This window comes from Vicugna pacos, chromosome X, assembly GCF_048564905.1.
Source record: "Vicugna pacos chromosome X, VicPac4, whole genome shotgun sequence".
Taxonomy (NCBI): domain Eukaryota; kingdom Metazoa; phylum Chordata; class Mammalia; order Artiodactyla; family Camelidae; genus Vicugna; species Vicugna pacos.
The window spans coordinates 4144327-4167070 of NC_133023.1; the positions used below are offsets into that span (position 1 = coordinate 4144327).

Below are 22744 nucleotides of genomic sequence, written 5' to 3' on the forward strand. Positions count from 1 at the left end.
TCTACAACAGGACAGCGAGCTTCCTCAGAAGGAAAGGACCCATAGGTCAGTGGCCGGCATGTGCAGGGAAGGGGCTGGGCCATGGGAGGTCCATGCAGGTGACAACAGGTGAGGCTGCTCCCCCTGAGGGCTCCCCACATGGTGTGCTGTGGTGGTGGGGGGCTCCTACAGCCATGTGACAGCAGAGTGGGCATAAAGGGTCCTCTGTACGAATTCACAAATTCGAGAGAGTGACAAGGTCTTTCAGTTGAACTGTCCAGAGGACAGTGAGTCTGAAACCCTGCAGATACTGGCAATGTGACACTGTTTTTACACGCACTGGCGCAAGAAGCTGATAGACACAGCAAAGAGGTGAGAGCTCAGACAGACAATGCACAGCTCTAGGCTTTACACACGCACACCCCTCTCTCTAATAGCAGTGGACCACACGTGCAGGAACGGCTCCCCCACTTTCTTTTCTCTCTGCACTCGGAGTGCTGACCCTCCCTTTCCTGTCACCTCCTTCCTGTCCCACAGTTCCTACATGCAGATGCTCAGAAGATGCAGATGCTGACTAAAGAGTGCTTTCCTGCTCCCTGCAGGGAATCAGCAGGCATCTGACGGGACAGCCCCAGTTTCTGAATTTGGGTCCATCAGCAAGGGTCACCCCGCTGCAGTGTCTGTGGGGCCAGAACACGGCTGCGCAGGAAGGGGCAGGACCCGGGGACTGTGCCTCCCTCCCACTTGCGGTGGCTGGGAAAGACTGCCCACACGGCGGGCTCAAATTCGGGTTCTGATCACCTGCTTGCAAACCAAAGTATACTTAGAAGGCATAATGTGAGAGAGCGTATTCACAGAGCCCATGAGCCCCCAGCCATGCCGCCACTGAACCAGCAACAGAAAATCAGGGTGAAGGCAACACTCAATGACTTTCTCCCAAAACTGAAACTATTACTAGAGTCAGGTTACAATTCTGTATAGATTTCCCTTCTCAGTCAACATTATTTTCTGTATTTGAATAGAGCTTAAAAACTACAAAAAAAAAGGGGGGGGTTCTAACCTGAAGGTGGTACTTAAGCCAAGAATTATGGGAAATTTTTACTTTACTTTCTGTTTTTGGAAAACACCATCAAACAAGGTTTGGAAACACTTAAAAATGCAATATGTTTTATACATGAGTGTTTCTTGGTTCATTACCTAATGACCGATTCAAATTTCCCCAGCAATCTTTCTAAATTATGCTAAAATTATGCTAAGTCACTTTAAGATAAGACGAAGCGTAGTGAGGCTACAGACACAAGATTTTTTTAATTCCTTAAAGTGATGGCTCACCATCAGGGGTGATTTTGCCCTTGGGGGACATAAAAGACAAGATAAATGTGTATTTTGTTTGTGAGTCTTTTTCTCCTATCTGATTTAAGAGGCAACTGCCTAACCCAGTAATTATAAATCTCCGTTGATGGGCACATAATGTACACAGATGTAATCTTTATGACAACAACCGCACAAAGGAGGGTGGGAAAGGAGATATATAGGAGCCAACTTTTCGTATACTATTTAAATGAAGCTCGTATTAATGCAAACTAGATGGTTGTAAGTCATTAACTGTCATCCTCAGAGCAACCGCTAAGAAAACAACTTAAAAATACATAAGAAATATGACAAGAGAATTAAAATGTACACTTGGAATATAGCTAGTTAACATAAAAGGTGGTGAGGGAAGAACAGAGGAGCCAAAGAAAAAGACAGACTTGCAGTTTTGTTTTTTTTTTTACATGTAATTGAAAACACGGTATCTGTCTTTCTCCGTCTGCCTTATTTCACTGTAATACTTAGGTCCATCCATGTTGTTGCAAATGGAAAAATTCTGCATATAATATATGCATATAAATAATATAAAACAGAAACAGATTCATAGATACAAACTAGTAGTACCAGAGGGGAGGGGTGGGGAGAGACAAGACAGATAAAGGGGATTAAGAGGTACAAAGTGCTATGTATAAAATAAATGAGTTACAAGGAAGTAATGTACAGCACAGGGAATACAGCCAACATTTTATAATAACTTTATGTAAAGTATAACCTATAAAATCACCCAATCAGTGTGTTGTACACCTGAAACTAACATAGTATTGTAAGGCAATTAAACTTCAATAAAAAAAAAAATGTGGATGGAGCAAAGTCCTCCTCGCAGTAGAAGGCCAACTGATAAACACAGATCTATGGAGTTAGGAAAAAAGACCAAGAGGAAAGAAATAACAAAACCCCATACATAAATCATCTCTTACCAAAAATGGCATTATATGTAAACAGTGAAACACCCCAGAGAAAGTAAAGATTGACAGGCCGGATTAAAAAAAGAAAAACCACATGATCGGAGAACGCGCTGTCGACAAGGTACACTTTAGCTTGAAAGGTACAAAAAGGTTCAAAGCGAGAGGATGGGGAAGACAGTCGATGCACACAGTAGTCAGAAGGCAGAGAAGACTTCAGACAACCATTTCTACTAGAAACAAACAAACCAAAAAATTCAGTAGAAACATTTCATAATGATAAAGGGGTCATTCCACCAAGAAGATGCAACAATGATAAACATGTATGAACCTAATAAAAAAAGGCCCAAACATACAAAACAAAAACTGATGAAATGGAAGGGGAGAAAATAGGTGTTTTAACCACAGTGTTTGGAGACTTTGATACCACACTTTCAATAATGGGCAGAACAGCTAGAGTGAAACTGAACAAGGAATACGAGACCTAACTGAAACCCTTAACGACTTAAATACCATAAACCAGAGTGAATGCCAACTTTGCAACACCCCAGCCAACCACGACATGGTACACATGCTTCTCAAGTTCACACGGAACACTCTGCAGGAAAGAGGATATGCAAGGGCATAAAACAAGTCTCTACAAACACACAAAGGATCGAAACCATACAAAGTATTTCCCTGACCAACAATGGAACGAAATGAGAAATCAGTAACAGAAGGAAATGTGGGAAATCCACACCTATGCAGAAGGTAAACAACACACACCTAAAAAGTCAATGGTCAAAAGAAAAAATTATAGGGGAATTAGAAGATCCATTGGCATGGATGTAAATGCAAACACAACATATCAGAATGCATGGGCTAGAACAAAAGCAGTGCTTGGAAGGAAGCTGAGAGCCGTAAAGGCCTGTATTAAAAAACACTGGTCAGATAGCATCCAAAGTAATAAAATACCTAGGACTAAATCTAACCAAGGAGATGAAAGAATTATACATGGAGAATGACAAAACGTTGATTAAGGAAATTAAAGAAGACTTAAAAAAAAATGGAAAGATACCCCATGCTCCTGGATTGGAAGAACCAATATTGTTAAAATGGTCATACTGCCCAAGGTAATCTACAGATTTAATGCAATCCCTATCAAATTACTCAGGACACAGTTCACAGAACTAGAACAAATCATAATAAAATTTATATGGAACCACAAAAGACCTAGAATTGCCAAAGCATTACTAAAGAAAAAGAAAGAGGCTGGAGGAATTACTCTCCCAGACTTCAGACAATACTATAGAGCTACAGTCATCAAGACAGCATGGTGTTGGTACAAAAACAGACATATGGACCAATGGAACAGAATAGAGAGCCCCGAAATGAACCCACAAACTTTTGGTCAACTAATCTCCAACAAAGGACGCAAGAATATACAATGGAATAAAGACAGTCTCTTCAGCAAATAGTGCTGGGAAAACTGGACAGCAGCATGTAAAGCAATGAAGCTACAATACTCCCTTACACCATACACAAAAATAAACTCAAAGTGGATCAAAGACTTAAACATAAGGCAACATACAATAAACCTCCTAGAAGAAAATAGAGGCAAAACATTCTCTCACATACATCTCAGCAATTTTCTCCCAGGGCAGGCTACCCAAGCAGCAGAAATAAAAGCAAAAATAAACAAATGGGACCTAATTAAACTTACAAGTTTTGCACAGCAAAGGAAACCATAAGCAAAATAAAACAACCTACAGAATGGGAGAAAATATTTGCAAAAGATTAAACTGACAAAGGCTTGATCTCCAGAATATTTAAACAGTTCATATGACTTAACAGGAAAAAAAACAAACAACCCAGTCCAAAAATGGGCAGAAGACCTAAACAAGCAATTCTCCAAGAAAGACATATGAATGATCAATATGCACATGAAAAAATGCTCAATACCACTAACTAACAGACAAATGCAAATCAAAACTATAATGAGGTATCACCTCACACCAGTCAGAATGGCCATCATTCAAAAGACCACAAACAATAAATGCTGGAGAGGCTGTGGAGAAAAGGGAACCCTCCTACACTGCTGGTGGGAATGCAGTTTGGTGCAGCCACTGTGGAAAACAGTGTGGAGATTCCTCAAAAGACTAGGAATAGACTTACCATATGACCCAGGAATCTCACTCCTGGGCTTGTACCCAGAAGGAAATCTACTTCAGGATGACACCTGCACCCCAATGTTCATAGCAGCACTATTTACAATAGCCAAAATATGGAAACAACCTAAATGTCCATCAACAGGTGACTGGATAAAGAAGATGTGGTATATTTATACAATGGAATACTACTCAGCCATAAAAACCGACAACATAATGCCATTTGCAGCAACATGGATGCTCCTAGAGAATGTCATTCTAAGTGAAGTAAGCCAGAAAGAGAAAGAAAAATACCATATGAGATCGCTCATATGTGGAATCTAAAAAACAAAAACAAACAAAAACAAAGCATAAATACAGGACAGAAATAGACTCATGGACAGAGAATACAGACTTGTGGTTACCGGGGGCGGGGGGGTAGAGGGTGGGAAGGGATAGAATGGGATTTCAAAATTGTAGAATAGATAAACAAGATTACACTGTATAGCACAGGGAAATATACACAAAATGTTATGATAAATCACAGAGAAAAAAATGTGACAATGAGTGTGTATATGTCCATGAATGACTGAAAAATTGTGCTGAACACTGGAATTTGACACAACATTGTAAAATGATTATAAATCAGTAAAAAATGTTAAAAAAAAAAAAGAAGTCACAATTAAGTAAACACAAGATGATTTAAAAGCAGTAAGGGAACTGTGCACATAAAAAATGATCTAGGGCGCCCTGAGACACTAAGAGAGACACTGTCTTAAGATGCCAGCAATATAGATGATTTTTGCTCTTTACTTTGTGAATTTATGAACTGTCCAAATTGTCTGCAATGAAGAATACTATTATCCAGGACATATTCCACAGAACTAGAACAAATCATAATAAAATCTATATGGAACCACAAAAGACCTAGAATTGCCAAAACATTACTGAAGGAAAAGAAAGAGGCCGGAGGGATAACTCTCTCAGACTTCAGACAATATTATACAGAGCTACAGTCATCAAGACAGCATGGTTTTGGTACAAAAACAGACATATGGACCAATGGAACAGAACAGAGGGCTCAGAAATGAACCCACAAACTTTTGGTCAACTAATCTTCAACAAAGGAGCAAGAATATACAATGGAACAAAGACAGTCTCTTCAGCAAATGGTGTTGGGAAAACTGGACAGCAGCATGTAAATCAATGAAGCTAGAACACTCCCTTACACCATACACAAAAATCAACTCAAAATGGATCAAAGACTTAAATATAAGACAGGATACATTAAACCTCCTAGAAGAAAATACAGGCAAAACATTATCTCACATACATCTCAAAAATGTTCTCCTAGGGCAGTCTACCCAAGCAATAGAAATAAAAACAAGAATAAACAAATGGGACCTAATCAAACTTACAAGCTTCTGCACAGCAAAGGAAACCATAAGTAAAACAAAACGACAACCTACGGAATGGGAGACAATTTTTGCATATGAAACCAACAAAGGCTTGATCTCCAGAATATATAAGCAGCTCATATGACTTAATAAGAAAAAAACAAACAACCCAATCTAAAAATGGGCACAAGACCTAAACAAGCAATTCTCCAAGGAAGACATACAAATGATCAATAGGCACATAAAAAAATGCTCAATATCACTAACTATCAGAGAATTGCAAATCAAAACTACAATGAGGTATCACCTCACACCAGTCAGAATGGCCATCATTCAAAAGGCCACAAATGACAAATGCTGGAGAGGCTGTGGAGAAAAGGGAACCCTCCTACACTGCTGGGGGGAATGCAGTCTGGTGCAGCCACTGTGGAAAACAGTATGGAGATTCCTCAAAAAACTAAAAATAGACTTACCATGTGACCCAGCAATCCCACTCCTGGGCATATATCCAGAAGGAACCCTAATTCAAAAAGACACCTGCACCCCAATGTTCATAGCAGCACTATTCACAATACGCAAGACATAGAAACAACCTAAATGTCCATCAACAGATGACTGGATAAAGAAGAGGTGGTATATTTATACAATGGAATACTATTCAGCCATTAAAAATGACAACATAACACCATTTGCAACAACATGGATGTCCCTGGAGAATGTCATTCTAAGTGAAGTAAACCAGAAAGAGAAAGAAAAATACCATATGATATCACTCATATGTGGAATCAAAAAAAAAGAGAAAGAGAAGCAGACGAAGAAAACAAATGAATTTAAATATAAAACAGAAACAGCCTCATAGACATAGAATACAAACTTGTGGTTCCCAGGGGGAAAGGGGATGGGAAGGGACAGACTGGGAGCTCAAGATCTGTAGGTACTGACAGCTATATATAGACTAGATAAACAAGTTTATACTGTAGAGCACAGGGAAATATATTCAAGATCTTGTAGTAGATCATGGTGAAAAAAAAATACAAAAACGAATACATGTATATTCATGTATGACTGAAAAATTGTGCTGTGCACCAGAAATTGACACAACACTGTAAACTGACTATAACTCAAAGAAAAAAAGAAAGACAGACAGACAGACAGACAGACTGGTCAGAGAGGTGAAGCCTTGATGGAGCTGAAGATGAGGAAGGGGCCATGAGCCAAGGAATGCAGGCTGCCTCCAGTAGGTGGAAAAGAATGCAAGGAAATAAGATTCTTCCCTGGAGCCTCCAGAAGGAACCAGTCTTTGATATCATTTATTTATTTTTGTTTGCTTGTTTTGGGGGGAGTGGGTGATTTTTTTAATGGCGGTACTGAGGGCTGAACCCAGGACCTCATGCATGCTAAGCACACACTCAACCACTGAGGTCTACCCACCCAAGTGTTGTATTTTATTAGCCCGGGAGACTGCTATGAGATTTCTGGCCTCATAACACATTTGTGTTGTCTAAGCCAACAGTTTCTGGTAACTTGATAAGGCAGCAACGGAAAACTAGCATGATAAGAAACTTTCTCAACCACGTCTTTTATTTTCTCTTTTTCTCATCGGGCTTCTGTACAATGACTCTCAAACAGATCAAACACAAGGACAAACCTTTCTTAACATTTCATTCACAAGCGCCTTTACCAGCAAAGGTAAGGAGAGCTGCAGAGAGTTTCCAGAACTCCTGTGGGTGACAGCTCCCACTCTGTGTGTGTGGGTGTGTGTGTGTGCGCCCACGCGCGTTGGGGAGGGGGTGCTGCCCACCGACGGTCCCTGAAGAACAACACCCTGGCCTCAGCCTCTGTGACTGCCACATTTTAATCACACATGTTAAATCGTATTAACCACTGGGTGTGGGGTTTTTTTTTTTCCCCATTTTGTACTGATGCTTCATGACGTCCATTCAGTGAATGCCCATAGATTAAGCTCTTTTTGAATTTTAGGAGACAAATAAACAGATAGTCAAAGGGTTCTAGACGGATGTGCATTTCCCATCTTCTGAATAGGTGCACCCTCCTAAGAGTTAGTTCCCCAGTGCTGCAGGCTTTATGGATTAATGCTAAATCCACATTCTCGTGCCTTTTGAATAAATAGAAACCAGCAGCTGTCCTCCAAGGATGCAGAAAGGTTTTAAAGGCTTCCTTCCCCACCCACAACGAACAGCTTCCATTCCTTTTCAAGACTTTCGTTTCGTGGCCGCTCCGGGTACTCCTGTATCTCTGTCCTTCCTACTGGCGTGACAGGACGCCCCACTGAGTGCATCACCAGCGGCGTCGGCAGCAGTGTGGACACAACTCTGAGAACAGGTTTAATGCGGAACCGTGTAAATCATGACGAAACCCAGGGAATGCACTGGAATGAAATCAGAGGTAAAGCACACAGCGCTCCTCCTCTGAAGACGTAAGGGCCACCTCACGGGTACACTCCCTCAGCCGTGTGTGTCTGCTGTGTGTCTGTGCACTTACTTTCTTGCGTGGGTGGGGTGGAGGCAGGTCAGGAAACCCAACCATGAAAAGATGGCAGGAGGTAGACTGGAGATCCTTCAGCTGGGATCCCACTGGCTGGGCCACTCACTGCACAGCCCTGGCGATCCGCTGGCCTGTGAAATCTGCAAACTGCCGGTCCAGATTGCTTGAGCTCTTCGCAAGCATCAAAAATCCTAAATTTCTGGTGGATTCGTTTGCTCTGGCTGCTATCACAAAGCACCACAGACGAGGTAGTTTAACAACAGAAATTTGCTCTCTCCCAGTTCTGGAGGTCAGAAGTCTGAGAGGAAGCTGTGAGCAGGGCTGGTTCCTCCTGAGGCCTCTGTCCTTTGTGTATAGACGGCCGTCCCACTCCTGTGTCCTCACGCGGCTGTCCCTCTGTGTGTGTCTGTGTCCAAATCTCCTCTTCATATAAGGACCCCAGTCCTGCTGGATTGGAACCCACCCTAATAACCTCATTTTATCTTTATCACCTCTTTAAAGATCCCCGTGTCCAAACATAACCACATCCTGAGGTCCTGGGGGTTAGGGCTTCAACCAATGAGTTCTGGTGGGACATGAGTCAGTCCACAACACTGAGTTACAGACCTTCACCTGCTTACTACTTTCTAACAAAGGCCAGGGCAACCCAATTAAAATCATCCTTCTGTGTCTTGTTTTTTAACAGGGACAGACTAAGAAAGTCAACCAAATAAGGGTCAAGTTTGTTTTTTTTTTTTAGAACATATGTTGACATAATATAAATTGGTTCCCATATGTCAGTTTGTTTAACTTGCCCCAGGATTTCTGCAAAGACCCCAAAAGCAGTAAGGTATGCTCCCCATCTCGTGCAGAGTGTGCCTCTAATACTGCAAAGTAGTGACGTGGAAGCTCTCTTGGCCAAAGGAGGCAGGGCTTGGTCACCAGAGGTAGCGCTCAGCTGGCCATGCCTTCCAGTCACAGGGGCTCTGGGAGATGAGGACTCACAGGTGTCCACACTGTTCTCAAAGAGAAGTGACTTTATTTTATTTGGGGGGGGGGATTAGGTTTGTTTGTTAATTTATTTAATTCATTAATTCATTCTTTCATTTTTTTTTTTTTGTGATGGAGGTACCAGGGATTGAACCCAGGACCTTGTGCATGCTAGGCACACACTCTGCCACTGACCTATACCCTCCCTATTAAGAGAGGTGACTTTTAATCCAAAGCTTGGAAGGGTGAGCTGCTGAGTCTGCCTCTTCTGGGCACACGTAGAGGCACCTCAGACACAGAATTAAAGCTGGCCCCGTGCTCACTTTCCGACCCGTGTGGGTATATGACCTTACAAGGCGTCATTCTACATCAGATACGGTACATGAAAGAAATCCACCAATGATCACATTATCATTTTCAGGGCCCTCCCTAGGACTTGCCTGGACCTGGGAAGTATACTGAAGGAATGCAGAATTCTCCTTGGGTTCAAAGATCACTGGATTTAGGTGGAAAGACGTTTACATATGCCAAGAGATGCACAATCTAATCAGCTGGGTGGGAAAACGTTTTCCCTCACGGGCAGGCACCTGTCACTCTCAGAACAATCACAGAGATGTCACAGGGAAGGCAGGCCACTGAGACCGTTTCTCTGTGTTACTTATTATTTTACTAGTTTTACTCTTTAATTGAATTTGGCCTAGTGGGGCAACGACGCTGTAAATTAACTTTTAAATACACACCGAAGTTACTAATTTTCACCTGCCGTTTAAGATGACATTATGGGAGCTCCATTGGGACAGTGAAGTGAACTTTGCGCTCATCATTTTTATAAGCTTCACTTACTGGGCTCAAAGGGACCACTGGCCACCCAGAAAGGTTTCGTTGTGTTAACTCCGACGAGGGAAGTTCTGAACAAGGAACTAAAACGCTAGTTTTATAAATGGAGGTTATCGAGCATGAAGGTATTTAAGTTGATTTAAAAAACTGTACACAGAGTCAAACGGTCTTATGCCCTCTTAACAGTGAGAGTTACAAATCTACCAGATTTGTCAACAGAATAACCAGAAATGAAGTGTTTAAGGAACAAGTATGTTTTCGAACCTTTAACGTTAATGGTTGATGGATTTTTCAAACCTGAGTGTACAGGAGCTGACTTAGGACACGGGAAGTCGCATCATAAATGTGACGCCAGCCCCGTGTGAGTTGGTGACTGAGAAGAGCAGACGGTGAGGAAGCGCTGAAACCCACGGGCGCCGCAGCGGCGGGAGAGCCCCTGCCTGGGGTAGAGCCATGCTCCCCGCACTCCCGGGACGGGACAGAGTGTCCCCATCATGAGGAGGAGGTGGGCGGGGAGAGTAGGAAAGACGACAGCTCCACAGGTGCAGGAAGAGTTTGCTGAACATGGGTCTGGGTACCTAGCTTCTGATTATAACATTGCTACCTGGGAAATGTGTTCTGATTATCCAAGCACCAGCCACCTACATCATTTCAGGCCCTTCATTCACACGCTAGTGTCCACGCACACGAATAATAATGTGGGCAAAGCTCAGATGGCCATCAGATGAAAGAGCAGGGCCGGCGGTAATCACCGCACAATAACGAGTGCGTACATACTGGATTATGAGTTTCCCACTATCTCTTTTCTGTAACCAGCAACGTGTGTATTAAGTCTAAGTGCATTTAGAAACAGCTGGACTCAGCTCCTGCAGGCGATGTGATAACCTGAAGGTACCTCGAGCATGGGAAGATGGGACAGAGAGTCCTCAGCCATTGGCAGCTGTAGCAGCCACGGCTTTGAACCTAAGGAGAGCAAAAAGTCTACGAGGGAGAGCTGCCAGGATGCCCTGAGCTGTACCCCACACTTCACCAATGACAGAGAGGACCACGGAAAGATGCCAGGGCACACAGCGAGGGACACGTCTGGTTCTAATCTCACACGGCCTGCGTTGTACCAAAAATGAAGTGCGGAGAGAAGGGGATAGTCTGATGTACTGGGTCCAGCCTTCCCTGACGTGCCATGTGACCTTCACCCATCCATTCGGAGAAGTAGGCATTAACTGACCTGGGTTTCTCCATCGATGAAACACCCCGCGTCTGGACGCTGCTCTAAGGGCTCAGAACCGAACGGTCCATGGAAGCGGCCCACATCCCGACCCTCGTGGAGAGAGCTGGGTCTGGAAGCCAATGGTTTGCTCGTGGAGTTGCTTCCAGTCCCAGGAGCCGGGCAGAGCTCCGCTGTGCCTTCCGCGGGCTGGACCATTCAGCTCGCCCCACGGCCCCACGGCAAAGAGGAACTGCAGGGAGAAATTGTCACCCGCAATGACTGCCCGTCGCGGAAGTGCCACGTACTTACTATTTCCTTGTCTAACCACTGGGACTTCTACTTCAGAACGTGATCTTCTTCCTTGTCCAAGGATGGAGACCCATTAAGGATGCCCCTCGGGCAACACAAAGGAAGGCAGCTTGTTAGCACCGAAATCGTCACCCTCGATGGCGGCACGGGTGTTCGCTGCGCCCTTCTGACGGAGGGAGCGTCGGTCGGCGGGTGGAAACCGCGGGGAGTACAACGAGCCGAGAGCACCGCCCCACGTGAGCGTTACTTTCCAGGGTGATCCCGCGTGCTGAGAGCACGGTGGTGTTTGTCCCACACCACACACTTTCCCCTCCCTTCTCCGGAAAATGATCTCCAGTGGGTGGAAGCCCTGGGGCAGCCCGCCGCTAAACCACCCCGCACACGGACACGTCCACAAAGACCGAACCCAGAATGGCAGAGTCTGCACTGGGGTGACGGCGGCACGGCGGGGTGGGCCGCCGGGAAGCCCGACAGTGAGGAAGGACCCCGACCTGCTCCCTGTGTTCCATCGCCCTCCTGGCTGCCGAATCAATTTTTCTCTGTTTCGACGCAAAACAAAAGACAACACACGGTGAAACGGGCTAGCCTAAGTCAGTATCCCTACATTTCCACATCCTTCCTTCCTCGACCAACTGCCCACCTGGATGAGCCTGTGTGTTACACCTGGGAAAGGGGGCTTGAAAACGTAAACTGAAAACAGCTTCTAGGCATTGCCACTGCCCAGAGCTGGGTCTAGCTGAATGGCCAGCTGTTTCGCTTTTCTCTGCAGGCTGGGAGCACCAAGGCTTGTGTGTCTGTTTCAAATGGGAAACCATGGTAGTTTCCATCCATGATGTCCACCTAAAAGTCGCCCAGACTTTCAGGTGGCTGAAACTCAACACACGCACACCTGCGTGGAGAACCATCACTCATCTACAGCACTTGCTCTGCTCTCTGCTTCAGAACAAGTCATACAGGAACCCTCACCAGCTCCTTCTCCCTCAGTCCCTCCAGACCCGGCCACCAGCTCTGCAGCCCGTGAGTCAGGCGCCTGGTCTTCTTTCACGTCCACCCTTGGGCGTCTTTGAAGGGGATGCATGGGGGCCCCCAACGGATACCCCCTTGCGCTACCGTCCTGGCACGTGGGAACGGGACCGTATTGGGGAAACGGTCTTTGCAGATGTGACTTCGTGCAGGATCTAGGGATGACACCATCCTGCACTGTCTGCGCGGGTCGTAAATGCCACGACAGGTGTCAGAGGAGAGAAGCCACGTGAAGATGGAGGCAGAGACAGGAGGAAGGCAGCCACCAGCCCGGGGACGCCTGGAGTCCCCAGAAGCTGGAAGAGGCAAGAGGGACTCTCCCCTGGAGCCCCTGGAGGGAGCCAGCCCTGTTCACACTTTCATTGTGGACATTCAGGACTCCAGAATGTAAGAAAATAAATCTCTAGGGCTTTTGGTCTCCCAGTTTGTGGTAACCTGTGGCAGCGGTGCTAAGACACAAACACAGCCTGGCATCTCCCCCTGGATCGTTGCAACAGCCTCTGAGCCAGCCTCTCAGCATCCAGGCTTTAGTCATGCACGCTGCCAAACGCCTTTCCAGGGCACCCCCTGCTCACGAGGTCGTGTGATGCCCAGGAGATAAAGCCGACATTCCCCACCAGGGCACAAGGGCTCACCGTACCCTGTCCCCTTCCCAAGACTCCTGCTCCTGCCTTTCTCGGGTCACACACAGGCCACCTCTCCTCCACCCCCTGCTCGCTCGGACTTGCACACAGTGCCCTCCCGGCCCTTCCGGCTTCTCCACCCCACCGACTCCGACAGCCCTGCCACGGAGCCCAGGTTGAATCCCATCTTCTGGGAGGCGCCCTGGACGGCGGCATACTTCCTTCTCCTGGCTCCCAGGGAGGCTGGGTCAGCTTAGCAGGTAAGTGACCAGGCAGTGGGTCGGACTATGCGTGCCTCCCCCACCGCAGCCCACGCCCCATCCGCTGTCTCCATACCCTGCGCCACTCTCGGAACTAGGCATCTGACGGGCCTGCTGCAAAAGCCTGTGGGATTCACGGGCCGAGGGAACACCCTGAACACTTCTCTCGCCTTGACAGCCCTGGTGGACTCATCCTACCATGCTTTCCATAAATCCCCTTGGAAGGTAAAGCTCTGTCCCCAAGCAAAGTCTCAACAGCCATCCAGATGGACCTGCCGACAAGCTGGCAGCATTAAGCCACAATAAATCCCTGCGTGTCTGGCCCAAATGACCCAGGAGGCGACTTTAAATGCTTCTATCAGGCTGCTCTCAGACCGGCTGGACAAGATGGGATCTGAGATACGCTCAGACTTCCGGGAAGGAACGCGTCCATCCAGCTGCACCTGGCAGACCCCGAGGTGACTTACCTGCTTGTCTTACGACCACACATACAAGCAGAAAAGAAGCCCAGCTCGCGGGAGAGGGCACAGGATGCGCGACAGGTCGGGTCGAGGGTTACCTCCATCCACACGAATGCTCCTTCTCCGGGAGGGTACGGAGGGACCGGCTCATGCTCCAATTCCTCTGACAAGGGAACATAGGAACAGTCTAGGGACAAGCTCCTGGTGTGATGGACCCTCGCACAAAGCCTTCTTCACCCAAATACACTGAGCCCAGGACTCTGCGGCTCTGCCCACCGGAGCACCCAAATTCAACAACTGCCACCAACATGTCCGGAAGGGACAGAAGTGCCCTAGAGAACACCTGAGTCTGGCACGTTGCAGCGTCTTTCCCTCAAGAGGTGAGAAGAGGCAGGGGGTGGGGGCCGTGTCTGTCAGCCACTGCCTCTGAAGCTAAGTGGCCTGACCTCAGCAAGCCTCGGCTCCCTCACCTGCAAAACGGGCAAAGACAGCGATCAGCGCGTGCCAGCAGCCTGCTGCGAGGGAGCCGGGGCGACCCGCAACGCGCCAAGAGCACACGATGAAAGCTCTCGATCCACGTTAACCGTTATGACCTGAGGATGAGACCAGAGCAGGAAGGAAGGCAGCGGGAGTGACACAGAAACGGCTCTGAGACGTTCAGAGACAAGTACCTGAGTGCTGGGAGGGGGCGAGGGCTGGAAGACGTGGGGCGTCAGTCCTGGTGTCCAGGTGCGCAGCTCACGGTGGGTGCAGGACAGCGGGTCCGGCAGAGAGTCCCGGGCTCCGCTCGAAGCCCAGTGTCTCTGCGCTGCCTGCGGCTGGAATACCGCGTCGTCGGTCGCTGGGAAGTGAAGACACAGCTCAAGGAGAGGTGAGGGCAGTTGACGGAGGCCAAGGACCATTAGCGCAAGAGCGTTCGCTGAGGCCACGGGCCCACAAGAGGTCTCTGAGAGAAGGGGACCAAGGCAGAGTCACAGGGCCCCAAACAGAAGCAGAGAGGAAGCAACAGGAGGAATGGGCAGTGAAGCCAATGAGACGGTTTCCCTAGGACGGCACAGGGCAGGGGCCCGTGATGCAGAAAGCTCTGGAAACATAAGGAAAGCTGGCTCGTGGGTCTGGCGACACGTAAGTCACCGCTCCCTTTGTTGGCACAAGGTCCGTGGGCTGCAGACAGAAGGCAGTCTGTGGTCACTGCCGACACCTGGTCCCTCAGAGTCCTCGCTTCTCACCAAAACATCCTCAGAAGACAAGAGCTGTCTTGACATTCCATGATGACGAGACGCCTTGGTGGGGGTGGGGTTAGGGTGAGGGCAGCGATCACATGTGACATCTCCCCAAAAAGGCAACGGGGGGGTGCCAAGAGGAAGATTAGAGGAAGTACAAGGGACGGAGGAACAAGCGAGGTGACACCCCGTGGAAACAGCCAGACAAATCCAGAAGGGAGAACATCCTCTAAGATCACCAGCCTGCACTCTTCCAAAAGTCAGTGTCGTGGGGGAAGACACGGTCATGCGGTTGGGCGGTGGGGGGGAGCTCTTCTAGTTTAAAACATGCTAAAGGGACATCACCTCCCCCTGGAGCCCACCCTTGGAAAACACGACAGTACTGTCAGCCAGCCAGAGAGGCCACCCTCACCTCCACATTTCAGTACAACCATCAGTAAGAAGTCTTTCTTTCTTTTTTTTTTTTTTCAGATGCAACTCTCTGCCTGATAAAAGTCATCTCCTCTCTGCTTCAGAGAACATGTTTATTGCTCTGCCATCCCTGCTCCTGGTCTGGAATATCCACTTCTCTGCAGCCGCCTGTCCTTGGCATCACATCCTCCCAGCGACTTCGGTTCAAAGCACTGCTCTGTCCCATATCATGTCCCTGCCACTCTCATCAGCAGCACTTATCGAGTCACTGGTCCACGTCCCAACTGGACACCAAGCGCATGAAAAACCAGAGACTTGTCTTGAATCCTCTACAGCACCTGGCACTATATTTGCTCAACAGATAAAAGAGTGAGTGACTTCACACTTCGAGAGGTGTGTGGTCCACCACGGTGGCTACTTAAACTTTAACTCAGTGAACTACATGAAATGAAAAGTTCATTCCTCGGTTGCATGAGCCGCATCTCATATGCCCAAGTGCTATCTGTGGCTCCCGTGCAGGCAGCTCGGATATACGTTCCCGCCACAAAAGGCAGTTCTGCCCGAGGGCCAGTGCTGGTCCAGAGAGCAGACAGGTGCCCCATTCTCATCAGGGACACGACAGTGACAGGAGAGGGAGGGGAGCCTGCTGCTTATTTTGGCTTCTGTCTCCGAGGCCCCAGCTAAGCTTAGGTGTGCCAACTGTGAACACATGCTCCCATTTCACGCACAGACTGGACAGCCTCTTGGGAGCCGCAAAGACTTCGCTTTGCTCCTGGGTCTGTTCCTGGTCTCCAGGCCTACAGAGGGGAGTCAAGAGTCACCAGCGGCCTGGCCCGGCCCAGTGCCGCAAGCAAGGCCAATGGAACTGCCCGCCAGGCCAGGGCGTGCGAGGAGACCGTCCTCATTCCCCGCGTGGGCCCCTCTCCGCGCAGACACTCCGCACCCAGACGCTTAGCTGCTGACCCGAGGCGTCCCAGGGAAGGACGTGAGGACGCCAGGGCACAAAGGAAGGTGGGGATGTACCTGCCACACACTGAAAAGGTATGAGAAGAGCTGCAAGAATGGCAATTCAGCCCGCAAAGCCCAAGGGGGAAAACATTTCTCAAGCCGAAATGCAGATGTTACAATTAGCATATTTTTGAGAAATTTCTCCTCAGGCACCCTGAAGACAATTTTAAACCAGACATATGTACCATTAAACCAGGGCTGTCCCCACCCTCACGCCCCATTTTAGCACAACTCAGTGAACCTTTCAATATATCAAATGCTGCAATTTTGAGTCACTGGTCTCCCCATATAACTGAAAGGGAGAAATGTATTTTCCAACATAACCCATCCTGGCACATTGAACCTTCCAGCTACAGGCTACGTATCCGTCACTTTTCAAACATCCCCCCCAAAGGTTTGAAAAGTCGGCATCTGTGTAATGAGTGTTTCCTTGGGGGCATTATTTCCCTTGCTGTTTTACACTGCATTCAATGTCCGTCTACCCCTGAAAAATGACAGAGCATAGTTGATGCATTATTGCCGATTAAAAGATAAATAAATAAAAGAGAAAAATGAAAAGAAATAGAGTGAAAAAAAATAAAAGGAAAAACAAACGAACACAGAATTTAAAAAATGAAAGAAATAGAATGAGAGTGAGCAGTGAATCATCAGACAGACAAAAGGGACTGAGGAATCCCCAACGCACGGTTGTCCAAGGAGAAGAAAGGAGAAACAGCTTCCAGGGGAGAGCAACGACTGCTCTCCCGTGACTGATTACACCCCGTCTGTGCAGCGAGGGTTCCAAAGAAGAGCACATGAGGAAGCCAGGAGAAAAGAAAGCACAGGGAGAAATTTCACGCCTGCAGCCACAGGAACCTGCAGAGCAGTTCAGCCACGGAGCCAGCTGGAGGACACTCGCATTTGTCTGTGGAATTTTACAGTTCTGGCCTCACCCTCTTCTCAGTTATTCTAGAAGCCAGAGCAGCTGTGGCGGGCCAGTAACCTCTAACCACAGGAGCACACTGAAGGTTGACACGGCTCAGGTCTATTGGGAAGCACAGCCGATGGGACCTGAGTTTACCCACTTCAGTCCTCCCTCGGTTGTTTTCTCACTATGGATGAATTTTCTGTGACACACAACAGCCTGTTCCATCCTTCCCTGACCCCTGCCAGCATCTTACTCCAAACTGAGAACGGAGGACTCAGGGCCCCCTGCTGTGTGGGCTCTGCTCGACCACAAGGCCTCAGGCTGGCCTCCGAATTTCAGCCAACTCCTGGGCAAGTGTGGAAGAAGCCTAAATGTCACCTGTCAAGGTGACATCAAACCCAAGTGTGTGTCATGAGTTCTGGGGGGGCCCAGGGCAGTTAGAAGGGGGAGGTACCATAACACAGTTGCCCTGACATCCAGAGTGAGACCGCAATGTGCACAAAAAAGTAGGGGGGGGGAGTCTCCAAATGAAGAATGAGGGATCTCTGGGAGCGCCAAGGCAGTCACCACATACCGAGGTGTCTCCAACGAGCGATCCTTTACTCTGCGCTACCTTCCTGAGACAGTGCCAAGACGCTCTGGGAACACCTGGACTCGCTCATATTCCGGGATAAGGACCAACAGACACTGCAAAGCTCATCACCTCCACTCTGGAACCTCATACACGTTCCGAGAGGTCAAATACAACACAGGTTCTTCTGAAAATTGATCAAGGGCATGTGCTAATGCCATAAGGAAAACTCTATTTTTGTCATGAGCTTTGTGGATGATCCCTCCAGTGTGTAAGGAAATGAGCCCAGGTGGGGTGAGCAGGAGACCCGCAGGGTGGGAGGGTTCCGACCCAGGCTGGGCCTGGCAGTGCGCTGGTTCGGTCAGCCAGTCATTCCCGGAGCTCCCCGAGCACCGCAGCGATCCTGCCTGTGCTGAGTGTATGGGGTTTCCCGGTCCCCATGCAGAGAAACAGTCACTTCCAGACAGCCTCAAGCGCTCTGACTTGGCAGGTACGATGCTACGGGAGTACAAACAGGTACCGAACAGGACCTCTACTCCTCAGCTGAAGGCCAAGCAGAAGCCAGGTGTCACCCACTAAAATCCTGCAACCCTTGTGCATTTATGGAGACAAGGTGAATTATAATCAACACTGCAAGTATTTGCATTTCCCCTCACAGACCTATCTTACTGCTTTTTCTGCTGATTTTTAAAGAATTTGAAAATAAGCTTTTCATTTTTCTTGGCTGATTTTTTTTTGAGGATTTAATTACTGTATCAGGCTCCTAGAAAACATATTTTATGTAGACCACAGAATTCCTAATTCTGAATATTCTTTAACAGCCACCCTCCACCTTCTCAACAGAAGACATCAGTGAGTTGCTTCCTAAAGCTCTGTACCTGGGTTGTCCGAAATGGTAGGCACTGGCCAAACGTGGCCAGTGAGCCCCTGACACCTGGATAGTTTGAGCTGAGATGCGCTGTGAGTGTCAAATACACAGAGATTCCAAAGGCGAGGTAACAAAAATGAGCATAAATGATCTCAATGGTTTTTCTCTTGCTTGTGTGGAGTAATAATATTTTGGATCTGTTAGGACAGAAAAAGGGTACCATTCAAGTTCATTCCATCTGTGTCTTTTTGCTTTTTTAATGTTGCTTTTGCATGGTCCTACTTCAATGAGACAGCACGACTCTAGACCACAGACTTCCTTGTCTCTTAAAGAGAATGGACCTACCTCTGGTGCTCCCAACTTCAGTTATTTAATGAACTCGATAATCTTCCCTATTCGGGAGCTGAGACACTGTTTAATACCTGTCTTTGTCTTCCTTCGAAATCTTATCCTTGTTCATAAATAATCTCAGTCCCCTTTTTCTGTCTCTAATTGGCATCTGAAGGCCAAAATTATGACTTAGCTCATAGCTGACTGTGACCTGTGTCAACAAGAACAGAATTCCAAAGGGTCCTTTCTGATTGAAAGGACAACGGGACCAAACATTTCAAATGCACCAGAAGGTACACTGGTGTTCCAGGCAACATTTTTCCAAAAATCACAACTTACTTCCTCATTCCTCTCTGGTTAAACAAGCTTCTCCCTTCTATACATTTTATAAGAATTCCGCATGCAACTCTCTGTTTTCAGTTTCACTTCCCTGAGGATGCAAGGTTTCTTTAACAAACAGGTTACGTTCACAGAATATCCTGGGGAGATGCATTCAAGTTTCTGAAAAGCAGGCCTCCTGGAAAAAGAACTGGTGATACATTCCTAAGCAAACAGACTGAAGTCAGGTGCTTCAGAATTAGAGCAGGTATAATCCAGGTAGATTAAATGAGATAAAGTAGCACATGCTGGAAAGCAGTGTTTCATACCAGACATTCTGTAAAATAGTAGAAAAAGCAAAGGTGAATTTCTGAGAAAGTTCTGCAAGGCCTTCCCAGCTCAAAAGAAAAGTCAAGACAAAAAGGAGGAAAAGGGCAGAAAGAAAATGAAGAGGGAAAAAGGGCTACGTCTTATCTTGCCAAAGGTCACTAATTCTTGTTTGTCTGACCAGTTTAGAGGATTGGGTAACAGTGTCAGACCTCAGTGCTTGACCAACCATTCAGCTTGCCCTAACTAGCAAACAGGAGCCCTGGCTGATAACTACCCTTGCAGGTATCACCACTTAAATCAGTCACAGCTCCACGGAATGGCTATGTATGAATCTTGGGTCGGGAGGAAGTATCAAGCTCGTTTAAAAGTTAAATAACTTCAATTTTAATAAGAAATCTCGGTTTGCTTTTAAATTCAAGAGACTCACAACAGGTCCTCTGGACCTTTCATTAGAGGTTAAGGAATCTGACAATTTAACATGACCACCTGAGCAGGAAAACTCATGTCTACAAACTATACTTACAAATCCCAGAAGCTTTTTGAAACTGAGTCATTTCAGATTTAGTAACTGCATACACCAATTAGTGACACCTACGGGAATTTATTCTCCCCCTTAGGAATTTATGTGTTTATATCTCTGGGTCCATAAAATGAAAAGACTGTTTTTTGTGTGTCTTAAAAAAAAAAATCAGTCTCATTACTCCTGAACCGGTGAGCCATATGCTCATCAGGGGCAAGGTCACACTCACCATATAACATAAGCACAACATCACTTATATTTAGAATCAGATCGATCTGGAGTCATTCCTCAGCTTTGGTCCTTATTAGCTGTGTGACCTTGGGCAAGTAACTCTACCTCTCTGGCTTGCACCGTTTTTGTTTTCAATTAGTCAATGCAAATATTTCCTCCCCCCTTGCAGAATTTTATGAGATGAAGCACTAATGTATCTACATGTCCACCGGTCAAAAGTCTACATAAAGTATGCAGAAATTTTTACAACCCTATTAAGCCTCCCAGAGGCTCTGAGATCAGAACACGTTTCAAAACACTATAATGCTTCACATTGTTATGAAAGGTATGCCTAAGCTTTAAGGCGCGCTCAGGACAGCTCTCTTATAAATCGAGCGTTTTCTTTGAATTCCTCTTGGTTGGTGAAGTTCATGCCTACCGCCATCGACTACGGGACTGTTAGGTGCACACGCATGGACTGTGCATCGCGAACTTTCCGGCACTGGGTGAAAATGCAGATTCTGATTGGACAGCTGCGGGGTGGGGACCTGTGATCTGCACTGCAAAGCAGCACCCAGGTGATGTCCGTGGAGGGAGTCACTCTGACCAGCCAGTCCGCTTACAGGGCTCCCCCACCACCTCCGCACTACAGAAACTGGGGTCTGGAGCATTTGCGTGGTGCGGGGCAGTTCTGTGCACGACACGAGGTTCAGCAGCATCCCAGGCCGCTACCCCTCGGATGCCGACAACTCCCACCCTCCCGCTAAGTCACTCCAAACGCCCCCAGACGTTGCCAGATGCCCCTACATCGGCCGGTGGAGGACCATGCCCTGTAGGATGCTACAAGCAAGGTGCGTGCATCTCGGGGCAAGCCGGCAGGGGCCCTGGAGGCCAGGGAGCAGATGGGGAAACTGAGGCCGGGCTGCGCACGCAGCGCCCGCGGCCCACAAGGCGGAACCGAAATCTCCAGCCCGCGCGGTGGTCCCCGAGCACGCGCCGTCGCGCGCCGCCCCCCACGCACTCCGTCCCCACCCGCGGCGAGGCCGCCGGAAGTAAGTGCCCCGGGCGCCGTCGACGCCTCAGACCCGCGCGCGTCCGGCGTGACGTGACCCCGGCGCGCCCGCCGCCCGCCCGCGCGGGGGTCCCAGACACCGCCTCGCGGCGACCCGGGGCCCTGAGGGACTGCGCCCCCCTCCCGCGCCCTCCTTGACAGTCCTCGCGGGAGGCGGCCGCCGGCTACCCACCCAGAAGGAGGCCGTCCATGTCAAAGAGCAGGTGGGTGACGGGACGCGGCGGGGGCTCGGGCGCCGCCATTGTGCAGACTTCTCGGCCGGGTGGGGGCGGGGAGGAGGCGCGCTTGCCGACTCGCGCACGCGCGCTCCGGGCCTCCCCGCGCGCCCCGAGCCGTTCTGCGCACGCGTGGCCCCGGGCCTCCTCGCGCCCGCGCCCGAGCTGTTCCCGCGCACGCGCGCTCCGGGCAGCCTCGCGCGCCCCGCGCAGCTCTGCGCACGCGCGTCTCTGGCCCCCTGGCGCGGCTCCTCAAAAATCGCGCGCCCTGAGCGGCAGCCGCCCCGCGCACGCGCGCCTCTGGCCGCCTCAGAAGGCGTCCTCGCCTGCGCGCCCGGAGCCGCTCCCGCGCACGCGCGCTCCGGGCCTCGCCGGAATGTCCCGCGCACGCGCGCCTATCATAGTTACCCATCCCGTCACCGCGGGGCTGAGAAGTGGCGCGGGCGGGCGCGACAAGTTTGCCCGCATCCACCTCCCCGCACCCTCACTTCACACCCATATATGAGCTGGGATGCTCCTTCAAGGGGCCGAGCAGAGCCGAGTGCCTAGTCTGGGTTCGGGGCAAAGGCAATGGCCTGAATTTGGAAAGGGAGTGAGGAAGGAGGGAGGGCTCGGAGGGACTGCGGTGCACCGCGTTGTTGGGAGGAGGGATGCAAAGGTGCTCAGGTTGGCATTCCTGAGAGCCACCAAGTAAGTGGACAGCCAAGTGGCCTTAGTTGTGGGGACCCCGGTAGCTTCGTCCAGCCCTGGACCCTGGACAGGCTTCCCGTTCTGTTTCGCCCGCCCGACTCC

At 48.6% G+C, this 22744-nt stretch overlaps 2 protein-coding genes across 4 annotated transcripts in view; one reads left to right on the top strand and one right to left on the bottom strand.

Moving 5' to 3' along the window:
- PUDP (pseudouridine 5'-phosphatase) overlaps window positions 1-22086 on the bottom strand; it is a 114769-nt gene extending 92683 nt beyond the window's left edge. The window contains exon 1 of one of the 2 annotated variants that reach the window (XM_072956026.1): window positions 21910-22069. In XM_072956026.1, the coding sequence (XP_072812127.1) occupies window positions 21910-21979 (70 nt within the window). In that variant the 5' untranslated portion in view covers window positions 21980-22069. Of the gene's footprint in view, window positions 1-21909 lie in introns of both variants that reach the window. The other variant, XM_031671241.2, reaches the window with a different exon arrangement.
- STS (steroid sulfatase) overlaps window positions 21183-22744 on the top strand; it is a 371683-nt gene continuing 370121 nt past the window's right edge. Inside the window, exon 1 of one of the 2 annotated variants that reach the window (XM_072956013.1) lies at window positions 21183-21243. The gene's annotated coding sequence lies outside the window, so the exon portion shown is untranslated. Of the gene's footprint in view, window positions 21244-21383; window positions 21517-22744 lie in introns of those variants that run through there. The other variant, XM_031671240.2, reaches the window with a different exon arrangement.